This window comes from Lepidochelys kempii, chromosome 7 (genome assembly GCF_965140265.1).
Source record: "Lepidochelys kempii isolate rLepKem1 chromosome 7, rLepKem1.hap2, whole genome shotgun sequence".
Classification (NCBI taxonomy): domain Eukaryota; kingdom Metazoa; phylum Chordata; order Testudines; family Cheloniidae; genus Lepidochelys; species Lepidochelys kempii.
Window position 1 is genome coordinate 122590949 of NC_133262.1, and position 23307 is coordinate 122614255.

Sequence of the window (23307 nt, forward strand, 5' to 3'; positions counted from 1 at the left end):
AGGAGACCTAGTCACAGACCAGGATTCCATCATGCTAGGCGCTGTAGAGTCCGAACAAAAAGACAGCATGTGAGAAAGCACAAAGATACCTGTTTGAAAAGTTAACAAGGGAATGATGGAGGCTGGCATCCAGGGCTGATCAGCGGCAGGAGCTGATCTTAATGAGCAATGAAAGGTAGGGTGAGGATAGGCCAGCAAGGGCCTGGAAAGTGAAGACAAATAGCTTATATGGGATGCCATAGAGAACGGGGAGTTAGTGGAAGGATGCAAAGAGGGGTGATGTGGGGATTTCCACCTTGTCAGGATTCCCCAACGAGAGACCCTTCTGAGTCACCCCTGCACTTTGGGCAGAAAGGGTTGGCATTGCTCCATTTAGCTGGACCATGGCACTGAACTGGGGCCTGATTCCCCTGCTGGGTTAGTCATGTTGGACACCTGCTAAGGGGTAGTGCTCAGCTGTGCCCAAGAATGAGGGCCTGCAGATTGTCAGCATATCATGTGTGCTGCTACAACAACTGTGTCACGGGGGTTCCTTTAGGCCTGCTTCTTTCTTCTCTCTTTTAGCAGAAGTCTGCTAGGGGCAATGTTCTCCACTTGCTGGAGACAAACTACAGGAGACTAAGATGACTATATCTTTATACATGTGGCAGTGTATCATCAAGAGTCTTACGACTGTGTTCACCTGATGGCTCGGAGGAACTGTACCTCAAGCACCTGGACTGATCAGAAGAGCAAAAAAAAAAAGGTGCTGTTAAGACGTCACTTTAACGCACTGCACAGACACCTGAGAAGCAGTCCGTCAAGCTCAGCTCCCAGGCAGCGATAAACTGCTGGAAGGCGAGCGTTCGTTAAAAATTTACATCCTCTGCGGTCCTACGACTGTGAGGCCCAGTGCCAGTTTCTGGGGCTTTACAGCCACTTTCCCCTGTTTTAAGAAGTGCATGGATTTCTCACCTACTCACCATGGGATTACTGGGGGTGCCAATGCATGGGGAACGGAGTCCTTACGTGCCTCCCCTCGGGGCACAGATGGCCTGCGGCGATCCTTATGCTTCAGTGTGGAGCCAGACTACAGAAATGGAGAAGATCGGAGAGAGACTCCTTCCCCCGAAGCCCCGTTCTGGCAGAGTGACGGCCCCTGGGGCTGAAAAACCAAACAGGCCCTGCCCAAGACAGGGCTCTACAGAAATATCAGCTTTTCTGCAGGGTGGGGGAAGGAGCAGAGGATTGAGAGTGCACCCCTGTATTGCAGAAAAGCTCCAAACATTCCCCTAGGGAGTGGAGGAAAGGAGAAAGGGTTTAAAACTAGGGCTATTGATTAATCGCAGTTAATCATGTCAGTTAACTAAAAAAAAATTAATTAATAGCAGTTTTAATCGCACTGTTAAACAAAATACCAATTGACATTTAACCACTCTTTTTGGATCTTTTTCTACATTTTCAAATATATTGATTTAAATTACAACACAGAATATAAAAAGTGTACAGTGCTCACTTTATATTATTTTTATTACAAATAATTGAATGGTAAAAGATAGTTTTTTTCAATTCACCTCATACAAGTACCATGATGCAATCTCTTGATCATGAAAGTGCAACTTACAAATGTAGATTTTTTGTTGTTACATAACTGCACTCAAAAAGAAAACAATTTAAAACTTTAGAGCCTACAAGTTCACTCAGTCCTACTTCTTATTCAGCCAATCACAAAGACAAACAAGTTTGTTTACATTTATAGGAGATAATGCTGTTGGTTTCTTATTTACAATGTCACCTGAAAGTTAGAACAGGCATTCTCATGACACTTTTGTAGCTGCCACAGCAAGGTATTTACGTGCCAGATATGCTAAACATTCATATGCCCCTTTGTGCTTTGGCTTCCATTCCAGAGGACATACTTCCATGCTGAGGATGCTCGTTAAAAGAATAATGTATTAATTAAATTCTGACTTAACTCATTCGGGGAGAATAGTATGTCTCCTGCTCTGTTCTACCTATATTCTGCCATATATTTCATGTTATAGCAGTCTCAGATGATGACCCAGCAGATGATGTTTGTTTTAAGAACGCTTTCAAAGCAGATTTGACAAAAAAAGCAAAGAAGGTACCAATGTGAGATTTCTAAAGATAGCTACAGCACTTGACCCAACATTTAAGAATCTGAAGTGCCTTCCAAAATCTGAGAGGTACAAGGTGTGGAGCATGCTTTCAGAAGTCTTAAAAGAGCAACACTCCGATGCGGAAACTACAGAACCCAAACCATCAAAAAAGAAAATCAACCTTCTGCTGGTGGTATCTGACTCAGATGATGAAAGTGAACGTGCACCGGTCCGCACTGCTTTGTATTGTTATCAAGAAGAACTATCATCAGCATGGACACATGTCCTCTAGAATGGTGGCTGAAGATGAAGGGACACATGAATCTTCAGCACATCTGGCTTTTAAATATCTTGCAACGCAATGCCTGTTCTCACTTTCAGGTGACACTGTAAACAAGATGCGGGCAGCATTATCTCCTATAAAAGTAAACAAACTTGTTTGTCTGAGTGACTGGCTGAACAAGTAGAACTGTTTCAGAGTAGCAGCCATGTTAGCCTGTAGCCACAAAAAGAAAAGGAGGACTTGTGGCACCTTAGAGACTAACAAATTTATTTGAGCATAAGCTTTCGTGAGCTACAGCTCACTTCATCGGATGCATTCAGTGGAAAATACAGTGAGGAGAGAACTGAGTGGATTTGTAGGCTCTAAAGTTTTACATTGTTTTATTTTTGAATGCAGGGTTTTTTTGTACATAATTCTACATTTGTAAGTTCAACTTTCGTGATAAAGAGCTTGCATTACAGTACTTGTACGAGGTGAATTAAAAAACACTTTTTTACAGCACAAATATTTGTAATCAAAAGAATAAAGTGAGCACTGCAATCAATACATTTGAAAATGCAGAAATCATCCAAAAATATTTAAATAAATGGTATTCTATTAATTTTTTTAATCACACAATTAATTGCGATTAATTTTTTTGATCACTTGACCACTCTAGTTTAAACCCTGTTTTTACACTGCTCACTCATTAACAACATGATCTACACCCTTAAGAAGGGTGGGAAGTGCTTTTTTTTTTTTGGAACAGCGGCTTATGGAGTTTGCTACATTTACCCCAAGCAGGCTTTGAGTGGTTCTCATCTGCTTGGGAACAGTTATGCTCCTAGTCAATCCTTCCCACAGCTGAGTTGTGGATTTGAGTGGAGGGTGAAGCCTCGACACACCAGTTCAACTCAAAGCCCCATGTACTGGCAGAGCGAAGGTCAGTAGCTTGTGGCAACAATGCACAACTCACTCCGTAACACTCCAAGAGGCAGTAGGAACAGCTTTTCAGGACTTGGCTTTACGTTTGCAGGGCTTCTCTCCTACTGGGGCAGAGGGAACCCGCTAGAGAGATGTAGCACTGGAGGACCCAGTGGGTCAGAGCTTCAATGCTCAGCTGATTCCTGAGCTGAGAACAGGAGGAGCAGAGCCAGAAGATGAAAGGACATTGCTACTGCACAAAAACAAGTAAAAGTTAAAGCTATAAAACCAAGTGGTCGGGAGAAGCTAAACTGCCAGTTTGTTCCACCAATGGAGGCAGAACTTCCGGTGGTCCGAGCTGAAGGGTGGGTTTAGAGTCCTGGAGCTTCCAGCAAGACCACAGGTGCTTCTGAACTCCCCAGGTGACAGGCATTGCCCACTTACTATGAATGAGGGAAGCTGTGCAGCAGAAAGTGAATTTAACAATCCAAAATCCTTGATAGTTTAATTCAGAGGTCCCCAAACTGTGAGGCGCACCCCTCTAAGGGAGCATGGAGGAGCGGGGGGAGGGAGGGGGAAGACGCACAGCAGGGCCTAGGCCAGCCCCCATGAGGGGTGGGGAGGGAGCATCGGCCAGCCCCGCTTTGAGCTCTGCTCTGGCCCCAACCGCGGCCTCGGCTCCATCCCCAGCCTCAGCCCCAGATCGTGGCTCTGCACCTGTCCCTGCGGGGTCCCAGTCCCGCCTCCGGCCTAGGCCATGGCTCTGTTCCTGGCCCAGACCCACCCCCAGTTGTGGCCCCAGCCTTGTCCCCCTTACTCCTGTCTGCATCCCACCCCCCGAGCCGTGGCCCCACTCCCGGCGGGGCGTGGACAGGGTAAGGGGGCACGTGAGCCTGAAAAGTTCAGGGGCCACTGGTTTAATTGCATGTATGCTCCCGGGAACAGCAGGAGTGGTAATACTGCATGAACTGCAAAATCCTTTGAAGCAACACTCTGTGTGTAATCGTGCACGGCGTTTAAATCTGCACTTGTTTGTGATTTCCTCATTAGCTTCTGACTAAAGTCTTTGAGATGCATCATCAAAATCAATATGCTGTTGCAAACTAGTCCTGCTAAATGAAACAAGGAGGATGGTCCAGCGGCTAGGGCCCTCACCTAAGACTTGTGGGGCCGCCGTTCTCGTCTCAGCTCCACCACAGTCTGAGACCCCTTTGACAAATTGCTTAGTCTCGCTCTGCCTCAGTACCCCATCTGCAGAATTGGGGATGGGCACTTCTTTACCTCCCAGAAGCATTCAGACGATAATTAAAGATTGTGAGGTGTTCAGAGAGTGAATTGCTTCATATAGCATATCTAGAGATAACTCAGAAGCAGTCCCCGATATTGTATTTGCTGTTCCATTCATGACTGTTACTATTACCTGTATTATGGTAGTGCCTAGAATGTGCTATGTGCTGGCTGCACAAAGAAACAGTCCTTGCCCTGAAGAGAGTTCACAAACTAGAAGAAAATCTGACAGTTGTCACTGCCATTGCAACTTTTCTACCTCCTCTTCATGGACAGTGAAACCATTTTCATGCCAAAAGAAGCCAGAAGACCACTACTGCATGAGGAGAGGGGGTGAAAAAAGAGCAGAACTGTAATAAAACCCCCTTCAGTGAGCTCTGCCCAGAAAATTCACAATGTCAAAACAGTAGAGAAAAATGTTTGATATCAAAGACTAAACGCAACAGTAATAAGGCTTCATGAGAGCCCTATAGTAATTATATCATCAGGGAAGCAGATAGGTGTTTAGCTCCCTCCCCAACTCAGATCTATGTTTAATAAAAAACAAGTGTGCCGAACTGAATCCTGGGACCCAGACAGACACCCTAAGGCTTTACCCACTCTCAACTTTCTTAATTTCCCCACCACTGCTACTGCAGGGCCAGCTCTGCTGGTGGGAATATGAACATAGCTAAGCCTGTGGTGTTTTGACCAACATCTCATCTAGACCTACTTTGAGCAGGGTTAGAGGATTAGTTAAAATGCCAACAGGCAGTCTATAGTAATGTTTTCATCCCTGGAACTTCATGGGTAGTTGAACCAGTGGGAAATTAAGAGAAAAAGCTTAGCACAGACATAGCTTTAAGTGTATTGCTTGTGTAACTCTCGGAAACCTTTATTTCAAGAGAGTGCACATATCCATCCCTACAAAATTATGATTCAGAATCATTCTAGATATAGCCAAATAATTTTTCTTTAGTCTTTTTAACGTTGGTTGCCTGATTTCTGCCTCCAGAGTTGTCATTTGTCTTTTCTAGATCACTGGCACCATTCGCACAAGCTTATCCATATACTACCACATAAACCTTCATTCATATATGCAGGGAGTGCGAGGGGAGTTCCATCTGCACACAATCAGTGTTTGGCCATCTCTCCTGTGAGTGTCAAAAATGTCTTCAATACAGGGCTCTCCCCCCACTCCCCCTCGGGTTGGGGGGGGCGTATGGGAATGATCCCTCTAACAGGAATTGGGCTTAGACCCAAATGATTTCACATGGACCACTACACAACTATCAGATCGTGACCATGGGCATGCTCTCCCCAAGCAGCCAAGTACTTGTGGATACATTTATTCAGATGGCTCCATGACACATGGATTTTCACTGAAATGGTGAGTGTACTGCTGTTTACTTCTATGCACATACGATAGGACGTATGCGTGTGTGTTGCTATGGTTTAATGTGTGTGTGTTTAACATGCGCCCCCAAAAGCAGTCAAATTTAAATTCCTGTGCACGCTCCTGGATAGTGATAGGTTTTGGCCATGCCCAACTTCGGCTAAATTGGAAACAGGGACTTTAACTTACGTTTCCACACCCCTTCACAGAACTGAACCATGCAGTCTACTTACAGGGCTGAGCTCTACTCACCTAAGGCAAACAACTGGCCCACAGTATATTTTATAAGAACTTCACTGTGCAAAAGAAGTTCCAGTGTTTATGTGCAGCAAAGCTAACTGCATACCTGCTTTGTTAAAACAAATATATAAGTTGATTTATTCTTTTGTGGAGTTGAAACACAGGTAATCCCCTCCATTTCTACTCTAAAGTTCTGAAATACTGCAGGGAAGACAGGGCCAGTTCTACACTGGGAACTGCATATATGTTTCAGAACCATAGCAACCAGTAAAAAATGATAAATGAGTCTGGGGTTAAAAAAAAAGCAGAGTCAGAAAAATAATATGAATAACTAGGCAACTCTTTGGCTTTATTCAGCCTACTGGGAGGAAATAAGCAACATTTTATAAAAGCTAGACAAATCTCATTTGTATTCAGGGAAGCACCCTTTTACAGAAGAATGTGCCTGCATAAAAGAGCATTTAAAACCATGCATGTAAAAACAGTCATTTGGACAAAGCATAGACTTGTAAATATTAGTGACTTTGAGGGGAAGTGTCTAGTGATTAGTGCAGGACTCTAGGAGCCAAGATCTTATGAAGTCTGACTGCTTTGGGTTGTATGACCTTAGTCAAATTACTTAATCCAAAGGAGTCTCTCTTTCTACAGAGAAAATTAACATGCCTGCCACCTTCATGGGGCTATTATGACAGACTTAATTAGTTAACGTTCATAAAGCAGGTTTAGATAGTCAGATGATGTTACTACTCATTGGAATTGGGATGAAGATGAATTTGGGCAATCATCATTTTAGTTGTGTTTGTTGTTTTTAAAGAGATGCTCAGACAGCTCCCATTGACTTTAACACAGTTGTAGGAGCTCTGCACCTCGTGTGTGTGTGGTGGGGAGGAAGAGCGCCTTACATTATGCCTAAGTAGTCACCATATTCAGATCCACATAACAGTGATAACTTCTTAAATCACTTACATGCACAGAAGCAAAATTCTCCACCTTGCTAATATGAAGCAAGTTTTGCCAGGCAGGTAAGTGCCATGAAAGCTCTGTCAGTTCCTCACATCGCAACATTTGTTGCCTGCAGCTCAGAGCCACTCAAAGCTGTGAAATTTTTTCCTATAGTAACTTTGGAAAAGGAGAACCCAAAAAGTTATTTCTTAATCTTTTTTTTTTTTTAAACACACTAAAGATGAAATTCTCACTGATCACTAGAAACAAGGGCCAAGATATGTCAATAGGGTTTTCTGAAGCCTAAATTCCTTTGTTCTAATTTTTATGGTAGTCCAGATGACATTGTTATTGACATGTGTGATTGGTATTGGTAGAATCAATTCTATGTAGTAAATTTTAAGAAATTTAACAGTTTAATACTTATCAATAAAGAATAATTCAGTGACAATAATCTAAGAGACTTGAGATTTGAGCTCTACTTATAAAAGCAACTTCCCTCCATGTGGTAAAGTAACAACCAAAATCCACGTTAAATTTTAGCACAGGCTGCCCTGCTTAATCAAGGTCTTCCTTTTTATCATCACTTGCATTACCCAGAGTGCCTAGAAGCCCCATGCATGGACCAGGACTGCACAGCGCTAGCCGTTGTACAAACACAGAAAAGACAGTCCTTGTCCCAAGGAGTTTACAACCTAGTGTTTATTGCAACAAAGAGCTTGTACAAAGAGGCATACTTTGTCAGTCATATGAATAACTAGACACATCATAAGTCTTAAATACTAGTGTTCAGTATTTAAAATAATTATTTTAAAACAGTCATTTACAGATTTTAAACTTTTGAACAATTTGCTAGCAGGAAAACCACAGAGAAAGTTTAAGTGTGCTTAATCTGTAGAGGTCTCCCTTTTAAAAACCTGAATTGCTGCTAATATTTTTTAAGTCAATTTGATTTAAGAAACTGACAAACATTTATTGCAAAAAGCTTCACAGACAACTAATATGATGCGTACTCTGCCTTGCTGTTTTTATGATGTACCATTTACTGGCAGATCTTTCCAAAATCCAACTGCTTGCATGCTGTAGGAATATAACTGATTTGTCTCAGGCCAAGAGACATGGAAACTGTACAAGTTCTCAGATACCCAATAGATTAATCTTTGTGCGACATGAATACAGTACTACTTTCATGTGGCAATTAGGTAGATTATTGAAAACAATTAGACTTGACTTGAGAATGAAGGTATTGCATAGTTTAATTTAAAAAAACAAAAACACTTTCAAAACTGGTAAAACTATTTTATTACTGCAGCATAGAGTTAACCACAAACCTAAAAAGCCTTGAACAGATTTTCCATTGGAGCAGTATTCCCTCCCCTACCCCACTCAGTTTGGACTGAGGCATAAATCTGTTCTACCATGAGATATTCCCAATGTAACCATGAACCATGACGAGTTAAGGTCACTGAATAGTGAACAGTTTCATTTTCAAAGTTTCTAGGATTTTTTTTTTTTTAAACTAAAAATAACAGAGTTGGAATTTGTGGTCATGGTCAAACAGTGATAAAAATCAAGAACAGATAAAGCCACAAATAGAAGTAAGATTTGCAAACTTGGCTTTGTTGAAGCAGGGGAGCCAGTGCTATTTAATCAAAAGCACAAAGCATCAAGTGTTTGTTACAATGAACAGCAAAGTCAAAGCTTGAAGAATTCTAAAAATTGGTGCAGAAGACAGATTGTCTAAAGTAAAGCAGCAATGCAGAAAAAGTGAAAGAAACACGAGTGCGACACTTGTGTGCTTAAAAGTGTCCATCACAAAATATAATGCGACTTGGGTGAGAGCACAGGTGCCATCTGTGAGAAGTGTTCTAGAATCATGGGTAATGTTATTTTAAACAGTAGTTGGTTGAATTTTGCCCTTTATCTCCTTCATATGAAACTACTCAGTAACAGTGAGGGTATAATGTCATCCCATGCCCCCATATCCTATAGGATGTGGTAAAGTATACCTATGACAACAAACTGGCTTTTATTCACAGGTACGATCTTACCTCTAATACGGTGCATAGTGAGCACTAGAGAGGTGTAAATTCTAGACCATGCTAGCGTGTTGCGCACTAACCGGCCCCTGCGGACCCTATTAGGGTCCACAAAGTTCCCCAGTATGCGTTTGAAACATGACTACGTCCACAAGGGCCAGTTAGTGTGCACTAAAATTTATGCCCTTCTAGCGCAGACTATAATACTTAGTCCTGCCTTAAGTGCAGGGGACTGGACTAGATGACCTCTCGAGGTCCCTTCCAGTTCTATGATTCTAGTGCACTGTGTAGATGAGCCCTAATTCATTAACTGGCCCTACAGCTTTGGAGCCCATTACCAGATGTGGCTTTAAGACCCCCACCCATACACTGGGCCAGTTTTATCTTTTCTACTTGTGCAGAGAGTGAAGTGCGGAGCATGACTCAAGTTGTTTTGATTCAGCAAATGCTTTAAAGGTCATTTGTAAATATTAAAACCTCCACAGGTTTAAAAAGTACTACTGATTTGATATCCAGGTCCTTACCCAGGCTGATCACGGTGGCATTTGACAGCCACACCACGCAACAGGATGGGCACAGAGTTCTGAGTAGGAAACATCTGAGCATAAGAAAATGCTGTTAGTGCCATAATGTGCCTTGGGCAGATTGTGTTTCAAGGAGAAAGAACCTACTCTGAAACAGGTGCGTTTTAGTCTTCAAGTGTATAGCATTAAAGTTTTGCCCAAGACCAAGGAAGGGAGAAAAGCAGGACAAAGCAGAATTATCCATTTCAGCTTTGCCAAGTGATCAAGACAAGCTGAAAATATTCTCATTACCCAGAAAAAAAGGACTATTAATGTCAGTTTCCGCCTCCCCCACAAGTACAACAGAGGAGGCTAGAGGTAGGCTACATGACACAAGATACAGCTGCTCTGTCAGTCATCATTATTTCTATCATCATAGCGCCTTGGAGTCCCACAGCAGAGGTGGCTGGTGGGACTGAGTGGGAGCGGAGCAAAGTACTGAATTGTATCAGGTGTAAGGGCAAGAGACTGAGCTGTGAGGGGAAGGGGCGGGTGCATTTAGATTCCCCAGGCATTACTTGTGGTGACTGGTGGGAATAAGAAGAAATCCACCACTGAGCATGCCCTATGCCAAATTCATTTCAAATGTGTCCGTCAGTGCTCTGACCCGATGTCGATGATTGAGGGAGATAGGGTCTGAGCTTTTCAGCTACAGTAAGGTAATTCAGAGACCGTTATTTACGCCAGGAAAGCAAGCGATAAGAGTTTGCCGAACAAGCTTTGTAGCAAAATAAACTGTAGTTTGATTACTCATTGAGCAACACACAATTTCCTTCTATTTTGGGAAAGAGATGGCCTCTCTAATGCTTAGTTATAGCCTCACAATTGCAAGCTTAGCTGCTACCATGAGGGACAGTTTACTTTGCAAGTTAATCCTTAATTTACATACTTTTTTTTTTTTTTAAATTGTGTAAGAACCACAAACAGTCTATTAAAAACATTTGAAGCGTGTCTGGAACACAAGTCATGAGGGCTTTAAAGACAGCATCAATCTGAATCAACAGAGGATAATACTGAATGTCACGGACCAATTAAAAGTGAAGTACATAGCAAAGACAAATGCTCTTTCCAGAGAATATTCGAAAGCTGGTTTTATGGTTTCAGGTCTAAAAGATGGAGTTATGTATTTTGAAGAAAGCATGAAAAGTCCTCTTGTAGAGAATCTGTTCTAAATGGCTTAACACCAATTACACGTACACAACCTGTTGTCTGCTGCTCACGCAAAATACACAGAAACAAAAAATGTCACTTTGTCCACACAAAATTCCTATTACTGGATTGCTCCAAGAAATGCAACATGAAGAGATTCAAAAGTTTGTCTCTTCGACTAACATGGTTTACATGGCCACTAAGTATTTTTTTTAAATCCTGTCAAAACACTACTGTGTACACACCTCCTCCTGTGGAGAGAATGAGGACAAACAAGCGACGGATATTAGTCACATAGCTCAATGCACAAGTGGAAGGCGCTCAGACACTATGCTGATAAGCGTGGTATGAGAACTTACAGAATATTAGGGATTTGAAATGCTACAAAAATGGCCTTAATTCTTGATTAAATAATATTAACGTCGATAAGTGAGACATTAGAGGCAATTGCCAAGTAAGAGGCAAACATCTCAGAAGTGCATGAGAAAAAGCTAGCCTTATTAACGCATCCACTGACAGCAAATGCTTTAGAAAGCTAAATAAGAGTTGCATACATCAGATTTAGGTGGGAAATCTTGTACTCCCACCCAGACTCTGAATCTGGGACAGCTGATGGGAATCACATGGAATACAACTGCTTTAGGAGTTGTGAGGAACCAAGGCAAAAAATCTCAAAGAAGAACAACTGAACCTGAATTGCAATGATGCAACAGTGAAAATGGGCCTACACACCACTTCAACAGCCAAATTTAGACAAGATGTCTTAATTCCACCTGGCATCAAGTGACATTCTTAAGACCAAGACAAGTGATTTGTGGGTAGATTGTTCTGTTGAGTCAGCATTTGAAAGAAAGCAACCATGTGAGTATTGCTAAGGAGTGCAGGGGGGTTGCACTCGTGATCAGCAGTAAGGGAGTTGACGGTGATCATATTTTTTCTGGGCCCCTCCAATTTAAAAGTCACTCATCTGACTGAAAAAACAGCACAGAATCAGAGACGTTACGGAGCAATTTATTAGCTGGCAGAGAAACAGTTACAAATCTGTGCGTGCTTAGTAATCACTGATTTAGGAAGCTATTTTAACAGTTAAGAACCCCAAAACTGGATCAAAAAGGCATTCACTATATGCACAATCACTCCACAGAATCCCATGTATAAACACAATGTGAACTGATACTCTACCCAACGGGCCATTTACTGAACCATAGAATCGTAGAACTGGAAGGGACCCCAAGAGGTCATCTAGTCCAGTCCCCTGCACTCACAGCAAGACCAAGTTATCTACATCGGGGTTCTCAACCTGTCTCCCCCCCCAACATGCTATAAAAACTCCATGACCCACCACTGTGTTTTCTCATATCCAGTAGATTAAAAGCCAGGGCTGGCATTAGGGGGCAGCAAACAGGGAATTGCTGGGGGCCCCATGCCACAGGGAGCCCCACACAGCTAAGTTGCTTGGGCTTTGGCTTTCTGCCCTGGGCACCAGCAAGTCAGATATGAGGCCTGCTCTCTTGTTTATTTTGGCGGACCTCCTGAAACCTGTTTGCAGCTCCACAGGGGCCATGGACCCACAGTTGAGAACCACTAATCTAGACCATCCCTGACAGCTGTTTGTCTAACCTACTCCTAAAAGTCTCCAATGATGGAGATTCCACAACCTCCCAAGGCAATTTATTCCAGTGCTTAACCACCCCGACAGTTAGGAAGTTTTTCCTAATGTGCAACCTAAACCGCCCTTGCTGCAATTTAAGACCACTACTTCTTATCCTATCCTCAGAGGTTAAGGAGAACAATTTTTCTCCCTCCTCCTTGTAACCACTTTTTATGTTAAGTTCAGTTATACTGTACCACATGGGAAAGCTGACATTTCCTAGGAGATCTTCTATATCACTGACACAGCCCTGAGGATTTCCATTTGTCTCAGCTTTAACCCCTGCTTCCCTAAGACCTCATATCACAGCCATCTTCTTCCACCATTGAGCAGCTCCTCATTTGTCTAGAGGAATCACTAACAGGTAATCCCAAAGACTCCCTTTCCTATTAAGGCCTAACCATTCTGTACCTTCAAGCAGCTCACAGTAGGGGGACCTAGATCACCTGTACAGTAGCACAGAGATCTACCAGTTGGCTGCTGAAAGCAACACATTTATTTTGACCAAACAGCATTTTCACACAAGACAGATCTCAAGACTAAAATGGCAGAGATTTAATTGAATAAATACAAGATTCAAATCCAGCACTTTGATGTTCACGTAACCCATCAGAGTTAGAGTGATAGAAAACAAGGCAGCAATTGTTTAATGTTACAGTACCTGACTGGAAGACGTATCTGGCTAAGCCTTGCATTAACTCTGCCGGCCATGTAGGTGGTGCCGACTCCCCTGTCTCTCTCTTTAGTCGAAACGTCAACTCGAATCCAAAACCACTTGGCCCATCCGTTCCTGTAAATCTGGAGAGAAGGAAAAGCAAATGGGTCACATATTTCTCCTCAACAAGGGTGGACCTTAGGATTAGGTAGATGGGAGCAGCAGCAGCAATGCTGGGCAATGGTTTTCAAGAGGTTGTGCCTTTTCTTTTCCTCCTAGGACGAATGAGGAGTTGAGAGCTTCTCTAGTGGTATTTAAATGTACATGCATCCAAATGGCACAGAATCATTAGGTTAGCCAGCTCGTTTCTGCATAAAACTAATACAGTAATTCAGACAGTAAAAAAAAAAAAAAAATCTAAACTCTATTCTGGCATATGGCATGGAATATTCTGTACTGGGGACAGGTCAACAGAAGAAGTGGAAAAAGGTGAAAGCCTTACTAGAAGCACTGATTTAATCCCGTCAGATACTTCAGTGTCCGTTGTGAATGTCAGCAGCCCACTGCAACTAGCACTAGAGGTGCATTTTGTCTGGAGTATCCAGGTAAGGTAGGCAGCACTGAAAACGTTAAACAGGAAACTGACTGCAGAAGAAACCGGGTGAACGCTTGGCCAGTTACTTTGGTAGGAGTTAGGTGGCAGGTTTGTTTGCTTGCATCTAGCAAGCTCTACTCAGGAGAGTAGGGCCACATTGGCAGAGGTAGGGAGATCAAGTCTGAAAAGTAGGCCAGGCTGTCCAGTGGGAAAGTAGTATGGCTTTTGATACGGTCTCCCATGACCTTCTCATAAACAACCTAGGGAAATACAACCTAGATGGAGCTACTATAAGGTGGGTGCAGAACTGGTTGGAAAACTGTTCCATGAGAGTAGTTATCAGTGGCTCTCAGTCAAGCTGGAAGGGCATAACGAGTGGGGTCCCGCAGGGTTCAGTTCTGGGTGCAGTTCTGTTCAATATCTTCATCAATTATTTAGATAATGGCATAGAGAGTACACTTACAAGTTTGTGGACGATGCAAGTGCTTTGGAGGATAGGATTAAAATTCAGAATGATCTGGACAAACTGGAGAAACACTGACATAAACAGGATGAAATTCAATACAGGACAAATGCAAAGTACTCTACTTAGGAAGGAACAATCAGTTGCACACATACAAAATGGGAAATGACTGCCTAGGAAGGAGAACTGCGGAAAGGGATCTGGGGGTCATAGTGAATCACAAGCTAAATATGAATCAACAGTGTAACACTGTTGGCCAAAACCAAAAAAACCCAAACATTCTGTGATGTATTAGGAGTGTTGTAAGCAAAACACAAGAACTAATTATTCCTCTCCACTCTGCGATGATTAGGCCTCAACTGGAGTACTGTGTCCAGTTCTCGGCACCACATTTCAGGAAGGATGTGGACAAATGGGAGAAAGTCAAGAGAAGAGCAACAAAAATGATTAAAGGTCTAAAAATCATGACCTATGAGGGAAGACTGAAAAAACTGGGTTTGTTTAGTCTGGAAAAGAGAAGACTGAGAGGGGACATGATAACAGTTTTCAGGTATATAAAAGGTTGTTACAAGGAGGAGGGAGAAGAATTGTTCTCCTTAACCTCTGAGGATAGGACAAGCAATGGGCTTAAATTGCAGCAAGGGCGGTTTAGGCTGTAGAATCTCCGTCACTGGTGGTTTTAAAGAGCGGTTATACAAAAACCTGCTAGGGATGGCCTAGATAATACTTAGTCCTGCCTTGAGTGCAGGGGACTGTACTAGAAGACCTCTCCAGGTCCCTTCCAGTCCTATGACTTCTGGCTTTACTATCATTAGTCCTTCACTCAGAGTTCTACATTTTACACTCACACAGAAAGGAAAATATCTGCCCTCCCAGATGCCGAAGACTGACAAAACATCAGACTTGCTGTGAAATTTCTAAGCCACATGGACAAATATTTAAGTCCACAAAATTTGAGACCAGTTAGTGACGCTAGCCTCCTTCATATTAATGCCATCACATCCCTTACTTGCTTGTTATGGCTGTGCCATGAAGTTTAAAGTAGGCATAAGAAAGATGGATTTACAGACAGCATACAGGCATCACACAGAAACAGGCCTTCATAAGCCAGTACCGTTCTGTAAGTTGCATAAATTTGCAAGAAACTTTATGGTAACTGGCAAAGTTCACGGAAAAAGTGAATTTCTTGGATCCAGGTCCCTTGCTGACATCTATGAAAGATATAATGCAGGAGGTGTTAACATTTTATTTATACTAAAAACACCCAAACATGGCGATCAAAAAGCTCACTAAAGTATTTCCCAGTTGTGGTGCAGGGACCACCAGTGATGCTCAGAGCACTTCCAGGTGCCATAATGGCAAAGAATTTGTCTCTTCACAGAGATGCTTTCCAGAAATTCTGGGCTGGACAACAGCTCTCAGGGTTTTGAGACTAACAAGAAAACCCAAACCCAAGTATTACTGTGTACTTACTCTCAAGAGCTGCATCATCATTAGGCTTGGCAGAATTTAATTTTATTTATTTATTTTTTTTGGTAACTGCAACAGATTTTTTTGTTTTTTTATCTATTTAAATTTACAGTTGTAGGAAATTACAGGGGAGTCAAACAGTAGAGTATCAGACAATTATTTAATGACAGTAGATATTTAGATTCAAAAAGTTAAAGCTTTATAACCATTAAACACACAAATTGTCAACATCACATCAAAATATACAATGTAAATATCCTTAAATCACACTAAGTTCTTAAAAAGAAAAGGAGTACTTGTGGCACCTTAGAGACTAACCAATTTATTTGAGCATGAGCTTTCGTGAGCTACAGCTCACTTCATCAGATGCGATGAATACAGACTAACACGGCTGTTACTCTGAAACCTGTCACTAAGTTCTTAAGCAGCCTTAAGTTTCTTTCTTTGCCTATGTGTAAATTTTGATTATTAATGGAAATATTTTTCATGGGTTTGTTGCACAGGGAAATTGACATTTACAGATAAAAGTCAAATCATGCCAAGCCTAATCATAACTATCTTTGTTGGGGTTTCTTTGATGCAAGTTTGATCCAATTTGCAGATGATGAAACTGGAGAGGCAGCAAATATACCCAAGGACAGGGCCAAGCTATGAAATAACCTGAAAAGCTTAGAGCCGCTGTAATTGCAGGCAATGAGAGAAGTTACTGAAAGACTAAACACAGGGGAGAAAACAAACAGAAAAGTTAGATATCTAACTAAGCAGCTCTACCCTACACACTCAAGCATGTTCATTTTCATCTTGACCACTTAATACACTCCATAATATGAAGAATTTGACAATCACTGGCATAGAGATATCTGCTGCAAATAGGACAGACCTGCTATTCAAGAATGGCTAGTCAAGGCATGTAAATACATAATTCCAAGAAGCTAATGTAGCTTGCAGTAACAAGCCACAATAAATGCATAATTACAAACTGTACATAAACCATGGAAGTGCTTATTGGTTACACAGAAAGTTTGGGATCATGGAACTGAATTTTGATTAGTGGAGCCTGTCTTAAGTGACCACTTATGAGGACCAACAAAAAAGGCTGCTTTAGGGAGGGAAGGTGGGCAAGGTGATATCTTCTATTGGACCTACTTTTGTTGATGAGAGAGAAACTTTGGAGCCAAAGAAAGCTCTTCTTTGGGTCTGGGAAAGGAACTCACAGGTCACACCAAAATGCAAGGTGGAACAGATTGCTTAGCATAAGTAGTTAACACATACTGTAAGAGACCATTCAAAGCAGAGTGGCCCATTAACACCTCTGCAGTCATAGGACAAAAGGAGGGGGTTAGTGGGTTACAGGTTGTTGTAATAAACCATAAACCCAGTGTCCCTGTTCAGTCTATGATTTTTGGTTCAAGCAGCGTAATGAATTTAAGCTCCTAGGCTTGCCCTTTGAAAGTGTTGTGCAGTAAATCTGCGAATACTGGGAGAGCCAGGGGTTCGACACTCCAGGGAGAAGCTCGCAGATCTCGGGTGTGCTAACTTGTAGAGTGTCAGCAGGGCCGCTGAGGCCCGGAGTGGAGGACTTGTGTTGCCCATGGCTGGTGCCCGTGCTGATGCATGGCAGACACAGACAAAGCTTCCTCACACTAAGGGCAGGGAGTAGTGGGGTGTCTTACAACTCTTAGTATCCCCAGGAAGCGTTACACTGTCCTAGCTATGAAGAATGTTCTCTTCAAGGCCACTTTCAAGCCTTACATCAACTGTCATGTTCAATCACTTGAAGCTACCATATAACGTGATCATCTAAATTACCATATTTATTGTTTTAGGGCAAGATGCACAACCCTCTCTCAAACTGGTGAGCGCTTACACAAGCAGTTCCACTGAAGGTATTGGAACTATTTGTGTGAGTGCTCACCAAAATGTGTAAGGTTTACAAAACTGGGTTCTTCACTAATTCTCAGTCTGTAGATATCTAGTTCTAATGTAAAGAACAGGAATCTTAAAATACAACGATAATTTTTACTGAAACAAGCACAAAAAGACTTTCTTCCATATTTTAGCATGATGAAAGTTTACTACTTGAGTATTAAAAGGAATCTCTCTGGCAAGCAAGGAGATGGTTTTGCATGCTTAAACATGAAATGGGAGTAGTGCAAAGTTCTGAAGAGAATCAACTAGAAAGTCTCATTTTTGCCTGAAAATTTGGTTCCTTCTATGATTAGTTGTAACACCCGAAGTTATAGAAATGCTTTAAAAAAAACAAAAAAAAAACAAAACAGTTTACCTTACACATTTGACAACACTTTTGTATAAAAAAAAAATCAGTGCTTTCATGCATCAGTTAGCAAGGGGGAAATTTACAGAAGAAACCCTTATAATAGGGAAGAGTAGAAAAATTACCTTTTTTTTTTTTTTAATTCCAGGATATGTTACTTTTAAAAAGGTGCTATATCAGCAACTTGGAGTTTGCTTTAAAAAAAAAAAATAATAAAAAAAGTTGACTTGGAAATTTCAAACTGATCTTACAAAGTTAAAATTCTTGTAAAGCAAGATAGATCGCTGCAGGATTATGTCCCCAATACGTGAATTCCAAATATATACTTTGAAGTGTGTTATTCAGTTGCTCAGCTTGAAAAAGCTGCTATAAAGCAAAGTGCATGATTCTAGCTACAAATAATTGTTTATCAAAAAAGTCCACACACATGCCATAAATTAATCTGTGAACAAGTTATGCAGTAATGAAAGTAAAAAGAAAAGGAGGACTTGTGGCACCTTAGAGACTAACCAATTTATTTGAGCATAAGCTTTTGAGATCTACAGCTCACTTCAACGGAGGAATGCACCCTATGAAGTGAGCTGTAGCTCACAAAAGCTTATGCTCCAATAAATTGGTTAGTCTCTAAGGTGCCACAAGTCCTCCTTTTCTTTTTGCGAATACAGACTAACACGGCTGCTACTCTGAAACCAGTAATGAAAGCGTTCACGTATGTAACTATGAAGTCTACACAAAAGGGACTGTTTAGACCACCAGTGTAGGCTAGCACCCCAATTGTTACCTTCCAATGGTATATTACTGGCAATCAATTTTACTACCAGCTAATTTTACAGGATAATTATCAACCTTACCAAAAGTTATTTGAAGCTTGTTACTAGGAAATGAAGAAAGAATCAACACCATTCACTTGACCAGGATAGCAAACCCTCTTTTCTCCTCAAGTTTTTATTCTGTACTATAGATTACCCATTTTAGGTTTTTTTTAAAAAGTTAAAACTTTAGATGAAACTTCAGTTATACACACTGAACAGTTACGAGTTATCTACTTTAGGAAACATGCTCTCTTTTTGCAAAAATGTGACAGCTCATAATACTTAACATGGATGGTTCTTAAGTTCTTATTTCTTAACTCAGCATTCAATTCTTTAAATAAAGCATGCAATTACTAAGAAAGATGACTATTTGCATAGGTCTTTATTCCACTAAATAAACTGAGTCAGCGATAACAGAGCTTGTATTTGAAGGCCTGATTCAAATGGTTATATTCTTGACAAGTGGTCACTGAAAAAAGACATTGTACTGAAAGGAAACAGATGTGATTCACCAGTGTTCTATTAACATCCAATGGCAATAACAATTTATGAAGTGTAAATCGTTAATCTGACGCGTTTTACTTTTAGCTTTGTAATTTGTTAAAAAATTAATCCTGATCAGTGTGTAATTTCAGAAGCCAATCTATGATTGTGATAAAATCCATACATATTTACTGAAGGCCCATTAAGAATTTTGTATAAGTGAAATATCGGGTTAATTTTTTTTTAATTTCCAAAAATAAGCAAGTCTTGTTTTACTTCCAAAATATAAAAATACCCCAGGTATTTTGAACTGAAAACCACATTGAAAAATGGCTAACAATCTCGAATAAAGTCAAAGCTGCTGCTTCTACTCTCCCATGAACAACATTCCCAAATAAAATTCTAAATAAATCTGATGTAGTCACAGTAGTTGCTATAAGAGTCCATAATAAGCGAAAGTGCTTAAATCCTGTAGACACTGAGATCCAGCTACACTATTTAAGAAGTGAATTTTCTCCTCAACCAATGACCGTACCATTGTCATGTCTAATAAGAGTCCAATTCAACCAGAGAGTAACCAGATAAATCCGTAAGTCAGTGAGAATCGGAGACAACGTAAGACCAGGAGTTCAGCAGCCTCGCATTTGTTCTCTACTGGTTTATTTTCTCCAGCTCCTCAGTAGTTTCATATCCTATTCCTCCCTGCAAAGTCTCTCCATGGGTATGTCTTGACAGGCAAACACTATGTTTCTCAGCTGAGATAGATTAACATAATAGTACCCCTAGGTTGCGATACAACCAGCTATCATGGCTTCAGACATGTCAGTCTGAGTCTTTCCAGGGCTTTTCAATAACATTAAGCTAACTTGAGTGAGCTAACACGTTTGACGAATACACAATTTTTGCCCCTCAAGACAAAGTTCATGCGTGTGACAACAAGGTGAAACTGACAGGATGTTATTCCTTCAGTACAGAAGATTTGAAACTCACCTCACTGTACCAACACTGTAGTTCTATTAATTTCTTTATACCCCATCAGTAGGAGAATCGCTATACATTAGTTTGAAGGTGTTTCAGATTTACAGTAACATTAAAGTTTAGACGTTTAGAAATTAACACGGCAGATGGGGGGAGGGGGTAGGAGGAAACAGGGTGGGAACACAGAACTAACATTTTGTATCCATCCATAGACTTCAACTGAGAGCTCCAATACAGCATTAAGTTTCTATACTAACAGAACTGAATACCTCACATAGTTTGGTTTATGCCTTGTTACGGCTGAACTATGCACTACTGAGTGAAAGAGATTTTACCAGAAAATAAAAGTGCTAGGAAGGAGGAATATTTATACTTGTCCCAAATTCCAGAGATACTAGACAGGAGAAAACAAAACCAAAAAACCCAAAAAAACCCAACCCTCTAGGTACATCCCATTATTTTTGCCTCTTCCAATGAAGGAAGTATCCTGATTCCTAAGCATTCAGCTAGCCATATTTTCACAAAACCAGACACTGATGGGGGAATTCTTGGCTTGCTACATGTCCACTGGCTAGCACGAGTGCCATGCATCAAGCAGTTTCATATTTTAACTACAGCAGTAATGGAAGGCTCTTGTATCTGCCAAGTCAAATCCAACCCCATATTTAATAGTAGAACCTTAGTTTGCCATATGAATAAAAATAAACCTTTTGAAAGCCAGAATCATATACTACATGCCATTCTTTGGTTAAGAAATCCCTTTATCTGTTCAGCAAATCAGACCAACGGAACAGTCCACATTTTGTACACACGCTGCAGAAGTCTGGCTTGCTCTTTTAATGGGGTAAGAGTTTCACTGATCATGACATGTAGTTCTAGCAAAGGAATCCAAAGAAATAGAGGCCCCTTTATTTATAGATCAGCAATAGCCAGCTTCCCTGAGCCCCCTGCCACTCAGTGCTCTGCCAGGACCTCTCCAGAAGCCACACACAGAGAACTGAAAAGCTGCTCCCCTCCTCAGCGGAGTATCCAGGGTGTTTTTCACATCAAATAACCCAGCTTTAAGAGGATCAAAAGCCAAACTAGCACTCTGCATTAAATCAGCACTAAAAACTGGAGCCTTTTAGTTTAAATCAAAGCTGCTTGCCAAAGCGTGTATGTTCTCACTGTAGCAAGAAACAAGAAAAGCTTCTTTTCATTCCAGTGCAAAGATGGCAGTATTTCAGTCTGCTTTTAAAAGCTATGGGAAAAAGAGAGACTCCTGGACAAGCAGCAGAGTGTACTGGGTATTTACTTTTGAGAGTGAGTGTATAAACATATCAGGGTTATGAATCCCTGAAAATGGGCATTCACAAATGGAAACACTGACCCTTAGCTATAGCCACGCCAGTTAGCAAATGAGAAGCACTTCACTAGTTTAATTATAGCTTCACTTTGGTAAGTTACAGAACAGCTCTAAACAACCATTTCTGGCCCCAGTAATAGGATCAATCTTTCCCAAGAAAACTGGGCTAGCAGATAGGGCGCTGACCATTGATTCAGAAGCCCTGGGTTCAATTTTCAGCTTGGCCATGTACTTCCTGTCTGACCTTGGGGAAGTCATTTCAGCTATCTTGTGCCTCTGTTTCCCTCTGTAAAATGGTGATAGCACTTCCCTATCTCACAGGGATGTTGCAAGGATTAAATTGTATTAATTGTGAAGCACTTGGATACTATGGCACTGAGGACTATACAAATTACCTGGACAGAGCTCCCATGACTCTGACATCAGCAACAGCTACTGTTACTTTCTGTGCAAAGTCAAGAGTGTTCCAAACTCTGCTCCACAAGGGAACAGTAATTGCCTATCTACCCTGTTGCCTTTGTAAGTATTAATTACTGTTAGTCTGTAATTTTCAAAGGATTTTAGTTATTCATTCAAGAAGTTAGCTATAGTACAAGGCCATTGACAGTGAGTTCAGGTCACCTCCCACTTAAGTCAATAAAAGCAGAACTGGGCCAACGTATTTTAAACTCCAAATTCTGGTTACCCGGATAAGTTTTACAAAAGATAAACAGGACAGGAAAATGGAGATTTTTCTGACGTGCCAGTGTAGGTCTTAGCTTTGTTAAAACTCTACCGAAAAATCAAAAGCGCTGCACTAGTGCACAGGAATCCAAAAGGGACACTAACCTGTCTCAAGTCACAGTCCCAAACTGCGTGAAGTCCAAAGTTTTAGAGATCTCATTTACATTTCACCATTTCTGCCAAGTTAATAGTAATATTAAAAAGCTATTTTAAAAAAATATTTAAGGGTGGCAGGCTATGTACCAGTATCTCAGTTAAAATGACCGTCCTACAGTCTTCATTCTCAGCAAAATATTGGGTAAGAGCTGATTTGCTAACACAACTGCTCGGATTCAAAGGGTCACCCTGTTAAAATAAAACCACAGAGGCACTCTATGCTTTTCCACAGGAAGTGATATACACTAAAATAAATATACATTCCAAAGGTAAAAAGCTACCCCATCTTGCTTAAATCAGGAAGTGACTTGAGAAGACGCATTAAGTGAGATCCTACAAGCCAGTGCTGCATCAGACCATGAGCAAAGGGGAAGGAGGGTGAATATTGCAGACAGCCTGGGGAAGGAATGAGTGAACAGAAGAAAGGCCCAGGACTCCTAGCAAGACAAGCAGAGGGAAATGCACCAGGACAATAGGGCTTCTCCACCAGCAAATGCAGATGCTGCAGTCTCTTGGGACCTCCATATTCAACAATCCTGGGCTCGACTCCCATTGCAGTCCCTATGCCTCTCCCCCCTCAGCATTCCATATGGCCTCAGGGCCCACATGCCTACCCCTACCATCCCACACCAGAAGAAAGCATGGACAGCCACAGCTTCACATACAGCAACGATGGCTGTCACAGGTCAGTGTAAGTGTAGGCTAAATGGATGTGAATGTTCTTTCCCCTTGTTAACTTCGCTTGTAAATTGCCCAGATTTTTCTTTGCGCTGGTTTTGTTACCCAAAATTCTATTGTTTGGCAAATAATTCATCTTTATT

The 23307-nt window shown here is 41.3% G+C and overlaps 1 protein-coding gene across 3 annotated transcripts in view; it reads right to left on the reverse strand.

Moving 5' to 3' along the window:
* The window catches only part of SUFU (SUFU negative regulator of hedgehog signaling), a 125337-nt gene that overhangs the window by 79257 nt on the left and 22773 nt on the right, over positions 1 to 23307 (reverse strand). For all 3 annotated transcript variants that reach the window (XM_073354504.1, XM_073354503.1, XM_073354505.1), the window contains exon 3: positions 13193 to 13329. In XM_073354504.1, coding sequence (XP_073210605.1) covers positions 13193 to 13329 — 137 coding nt within the window. The remainder of the gene's footprint in view (positions 1 to 13192; positions 13330 to 23307) is intronic.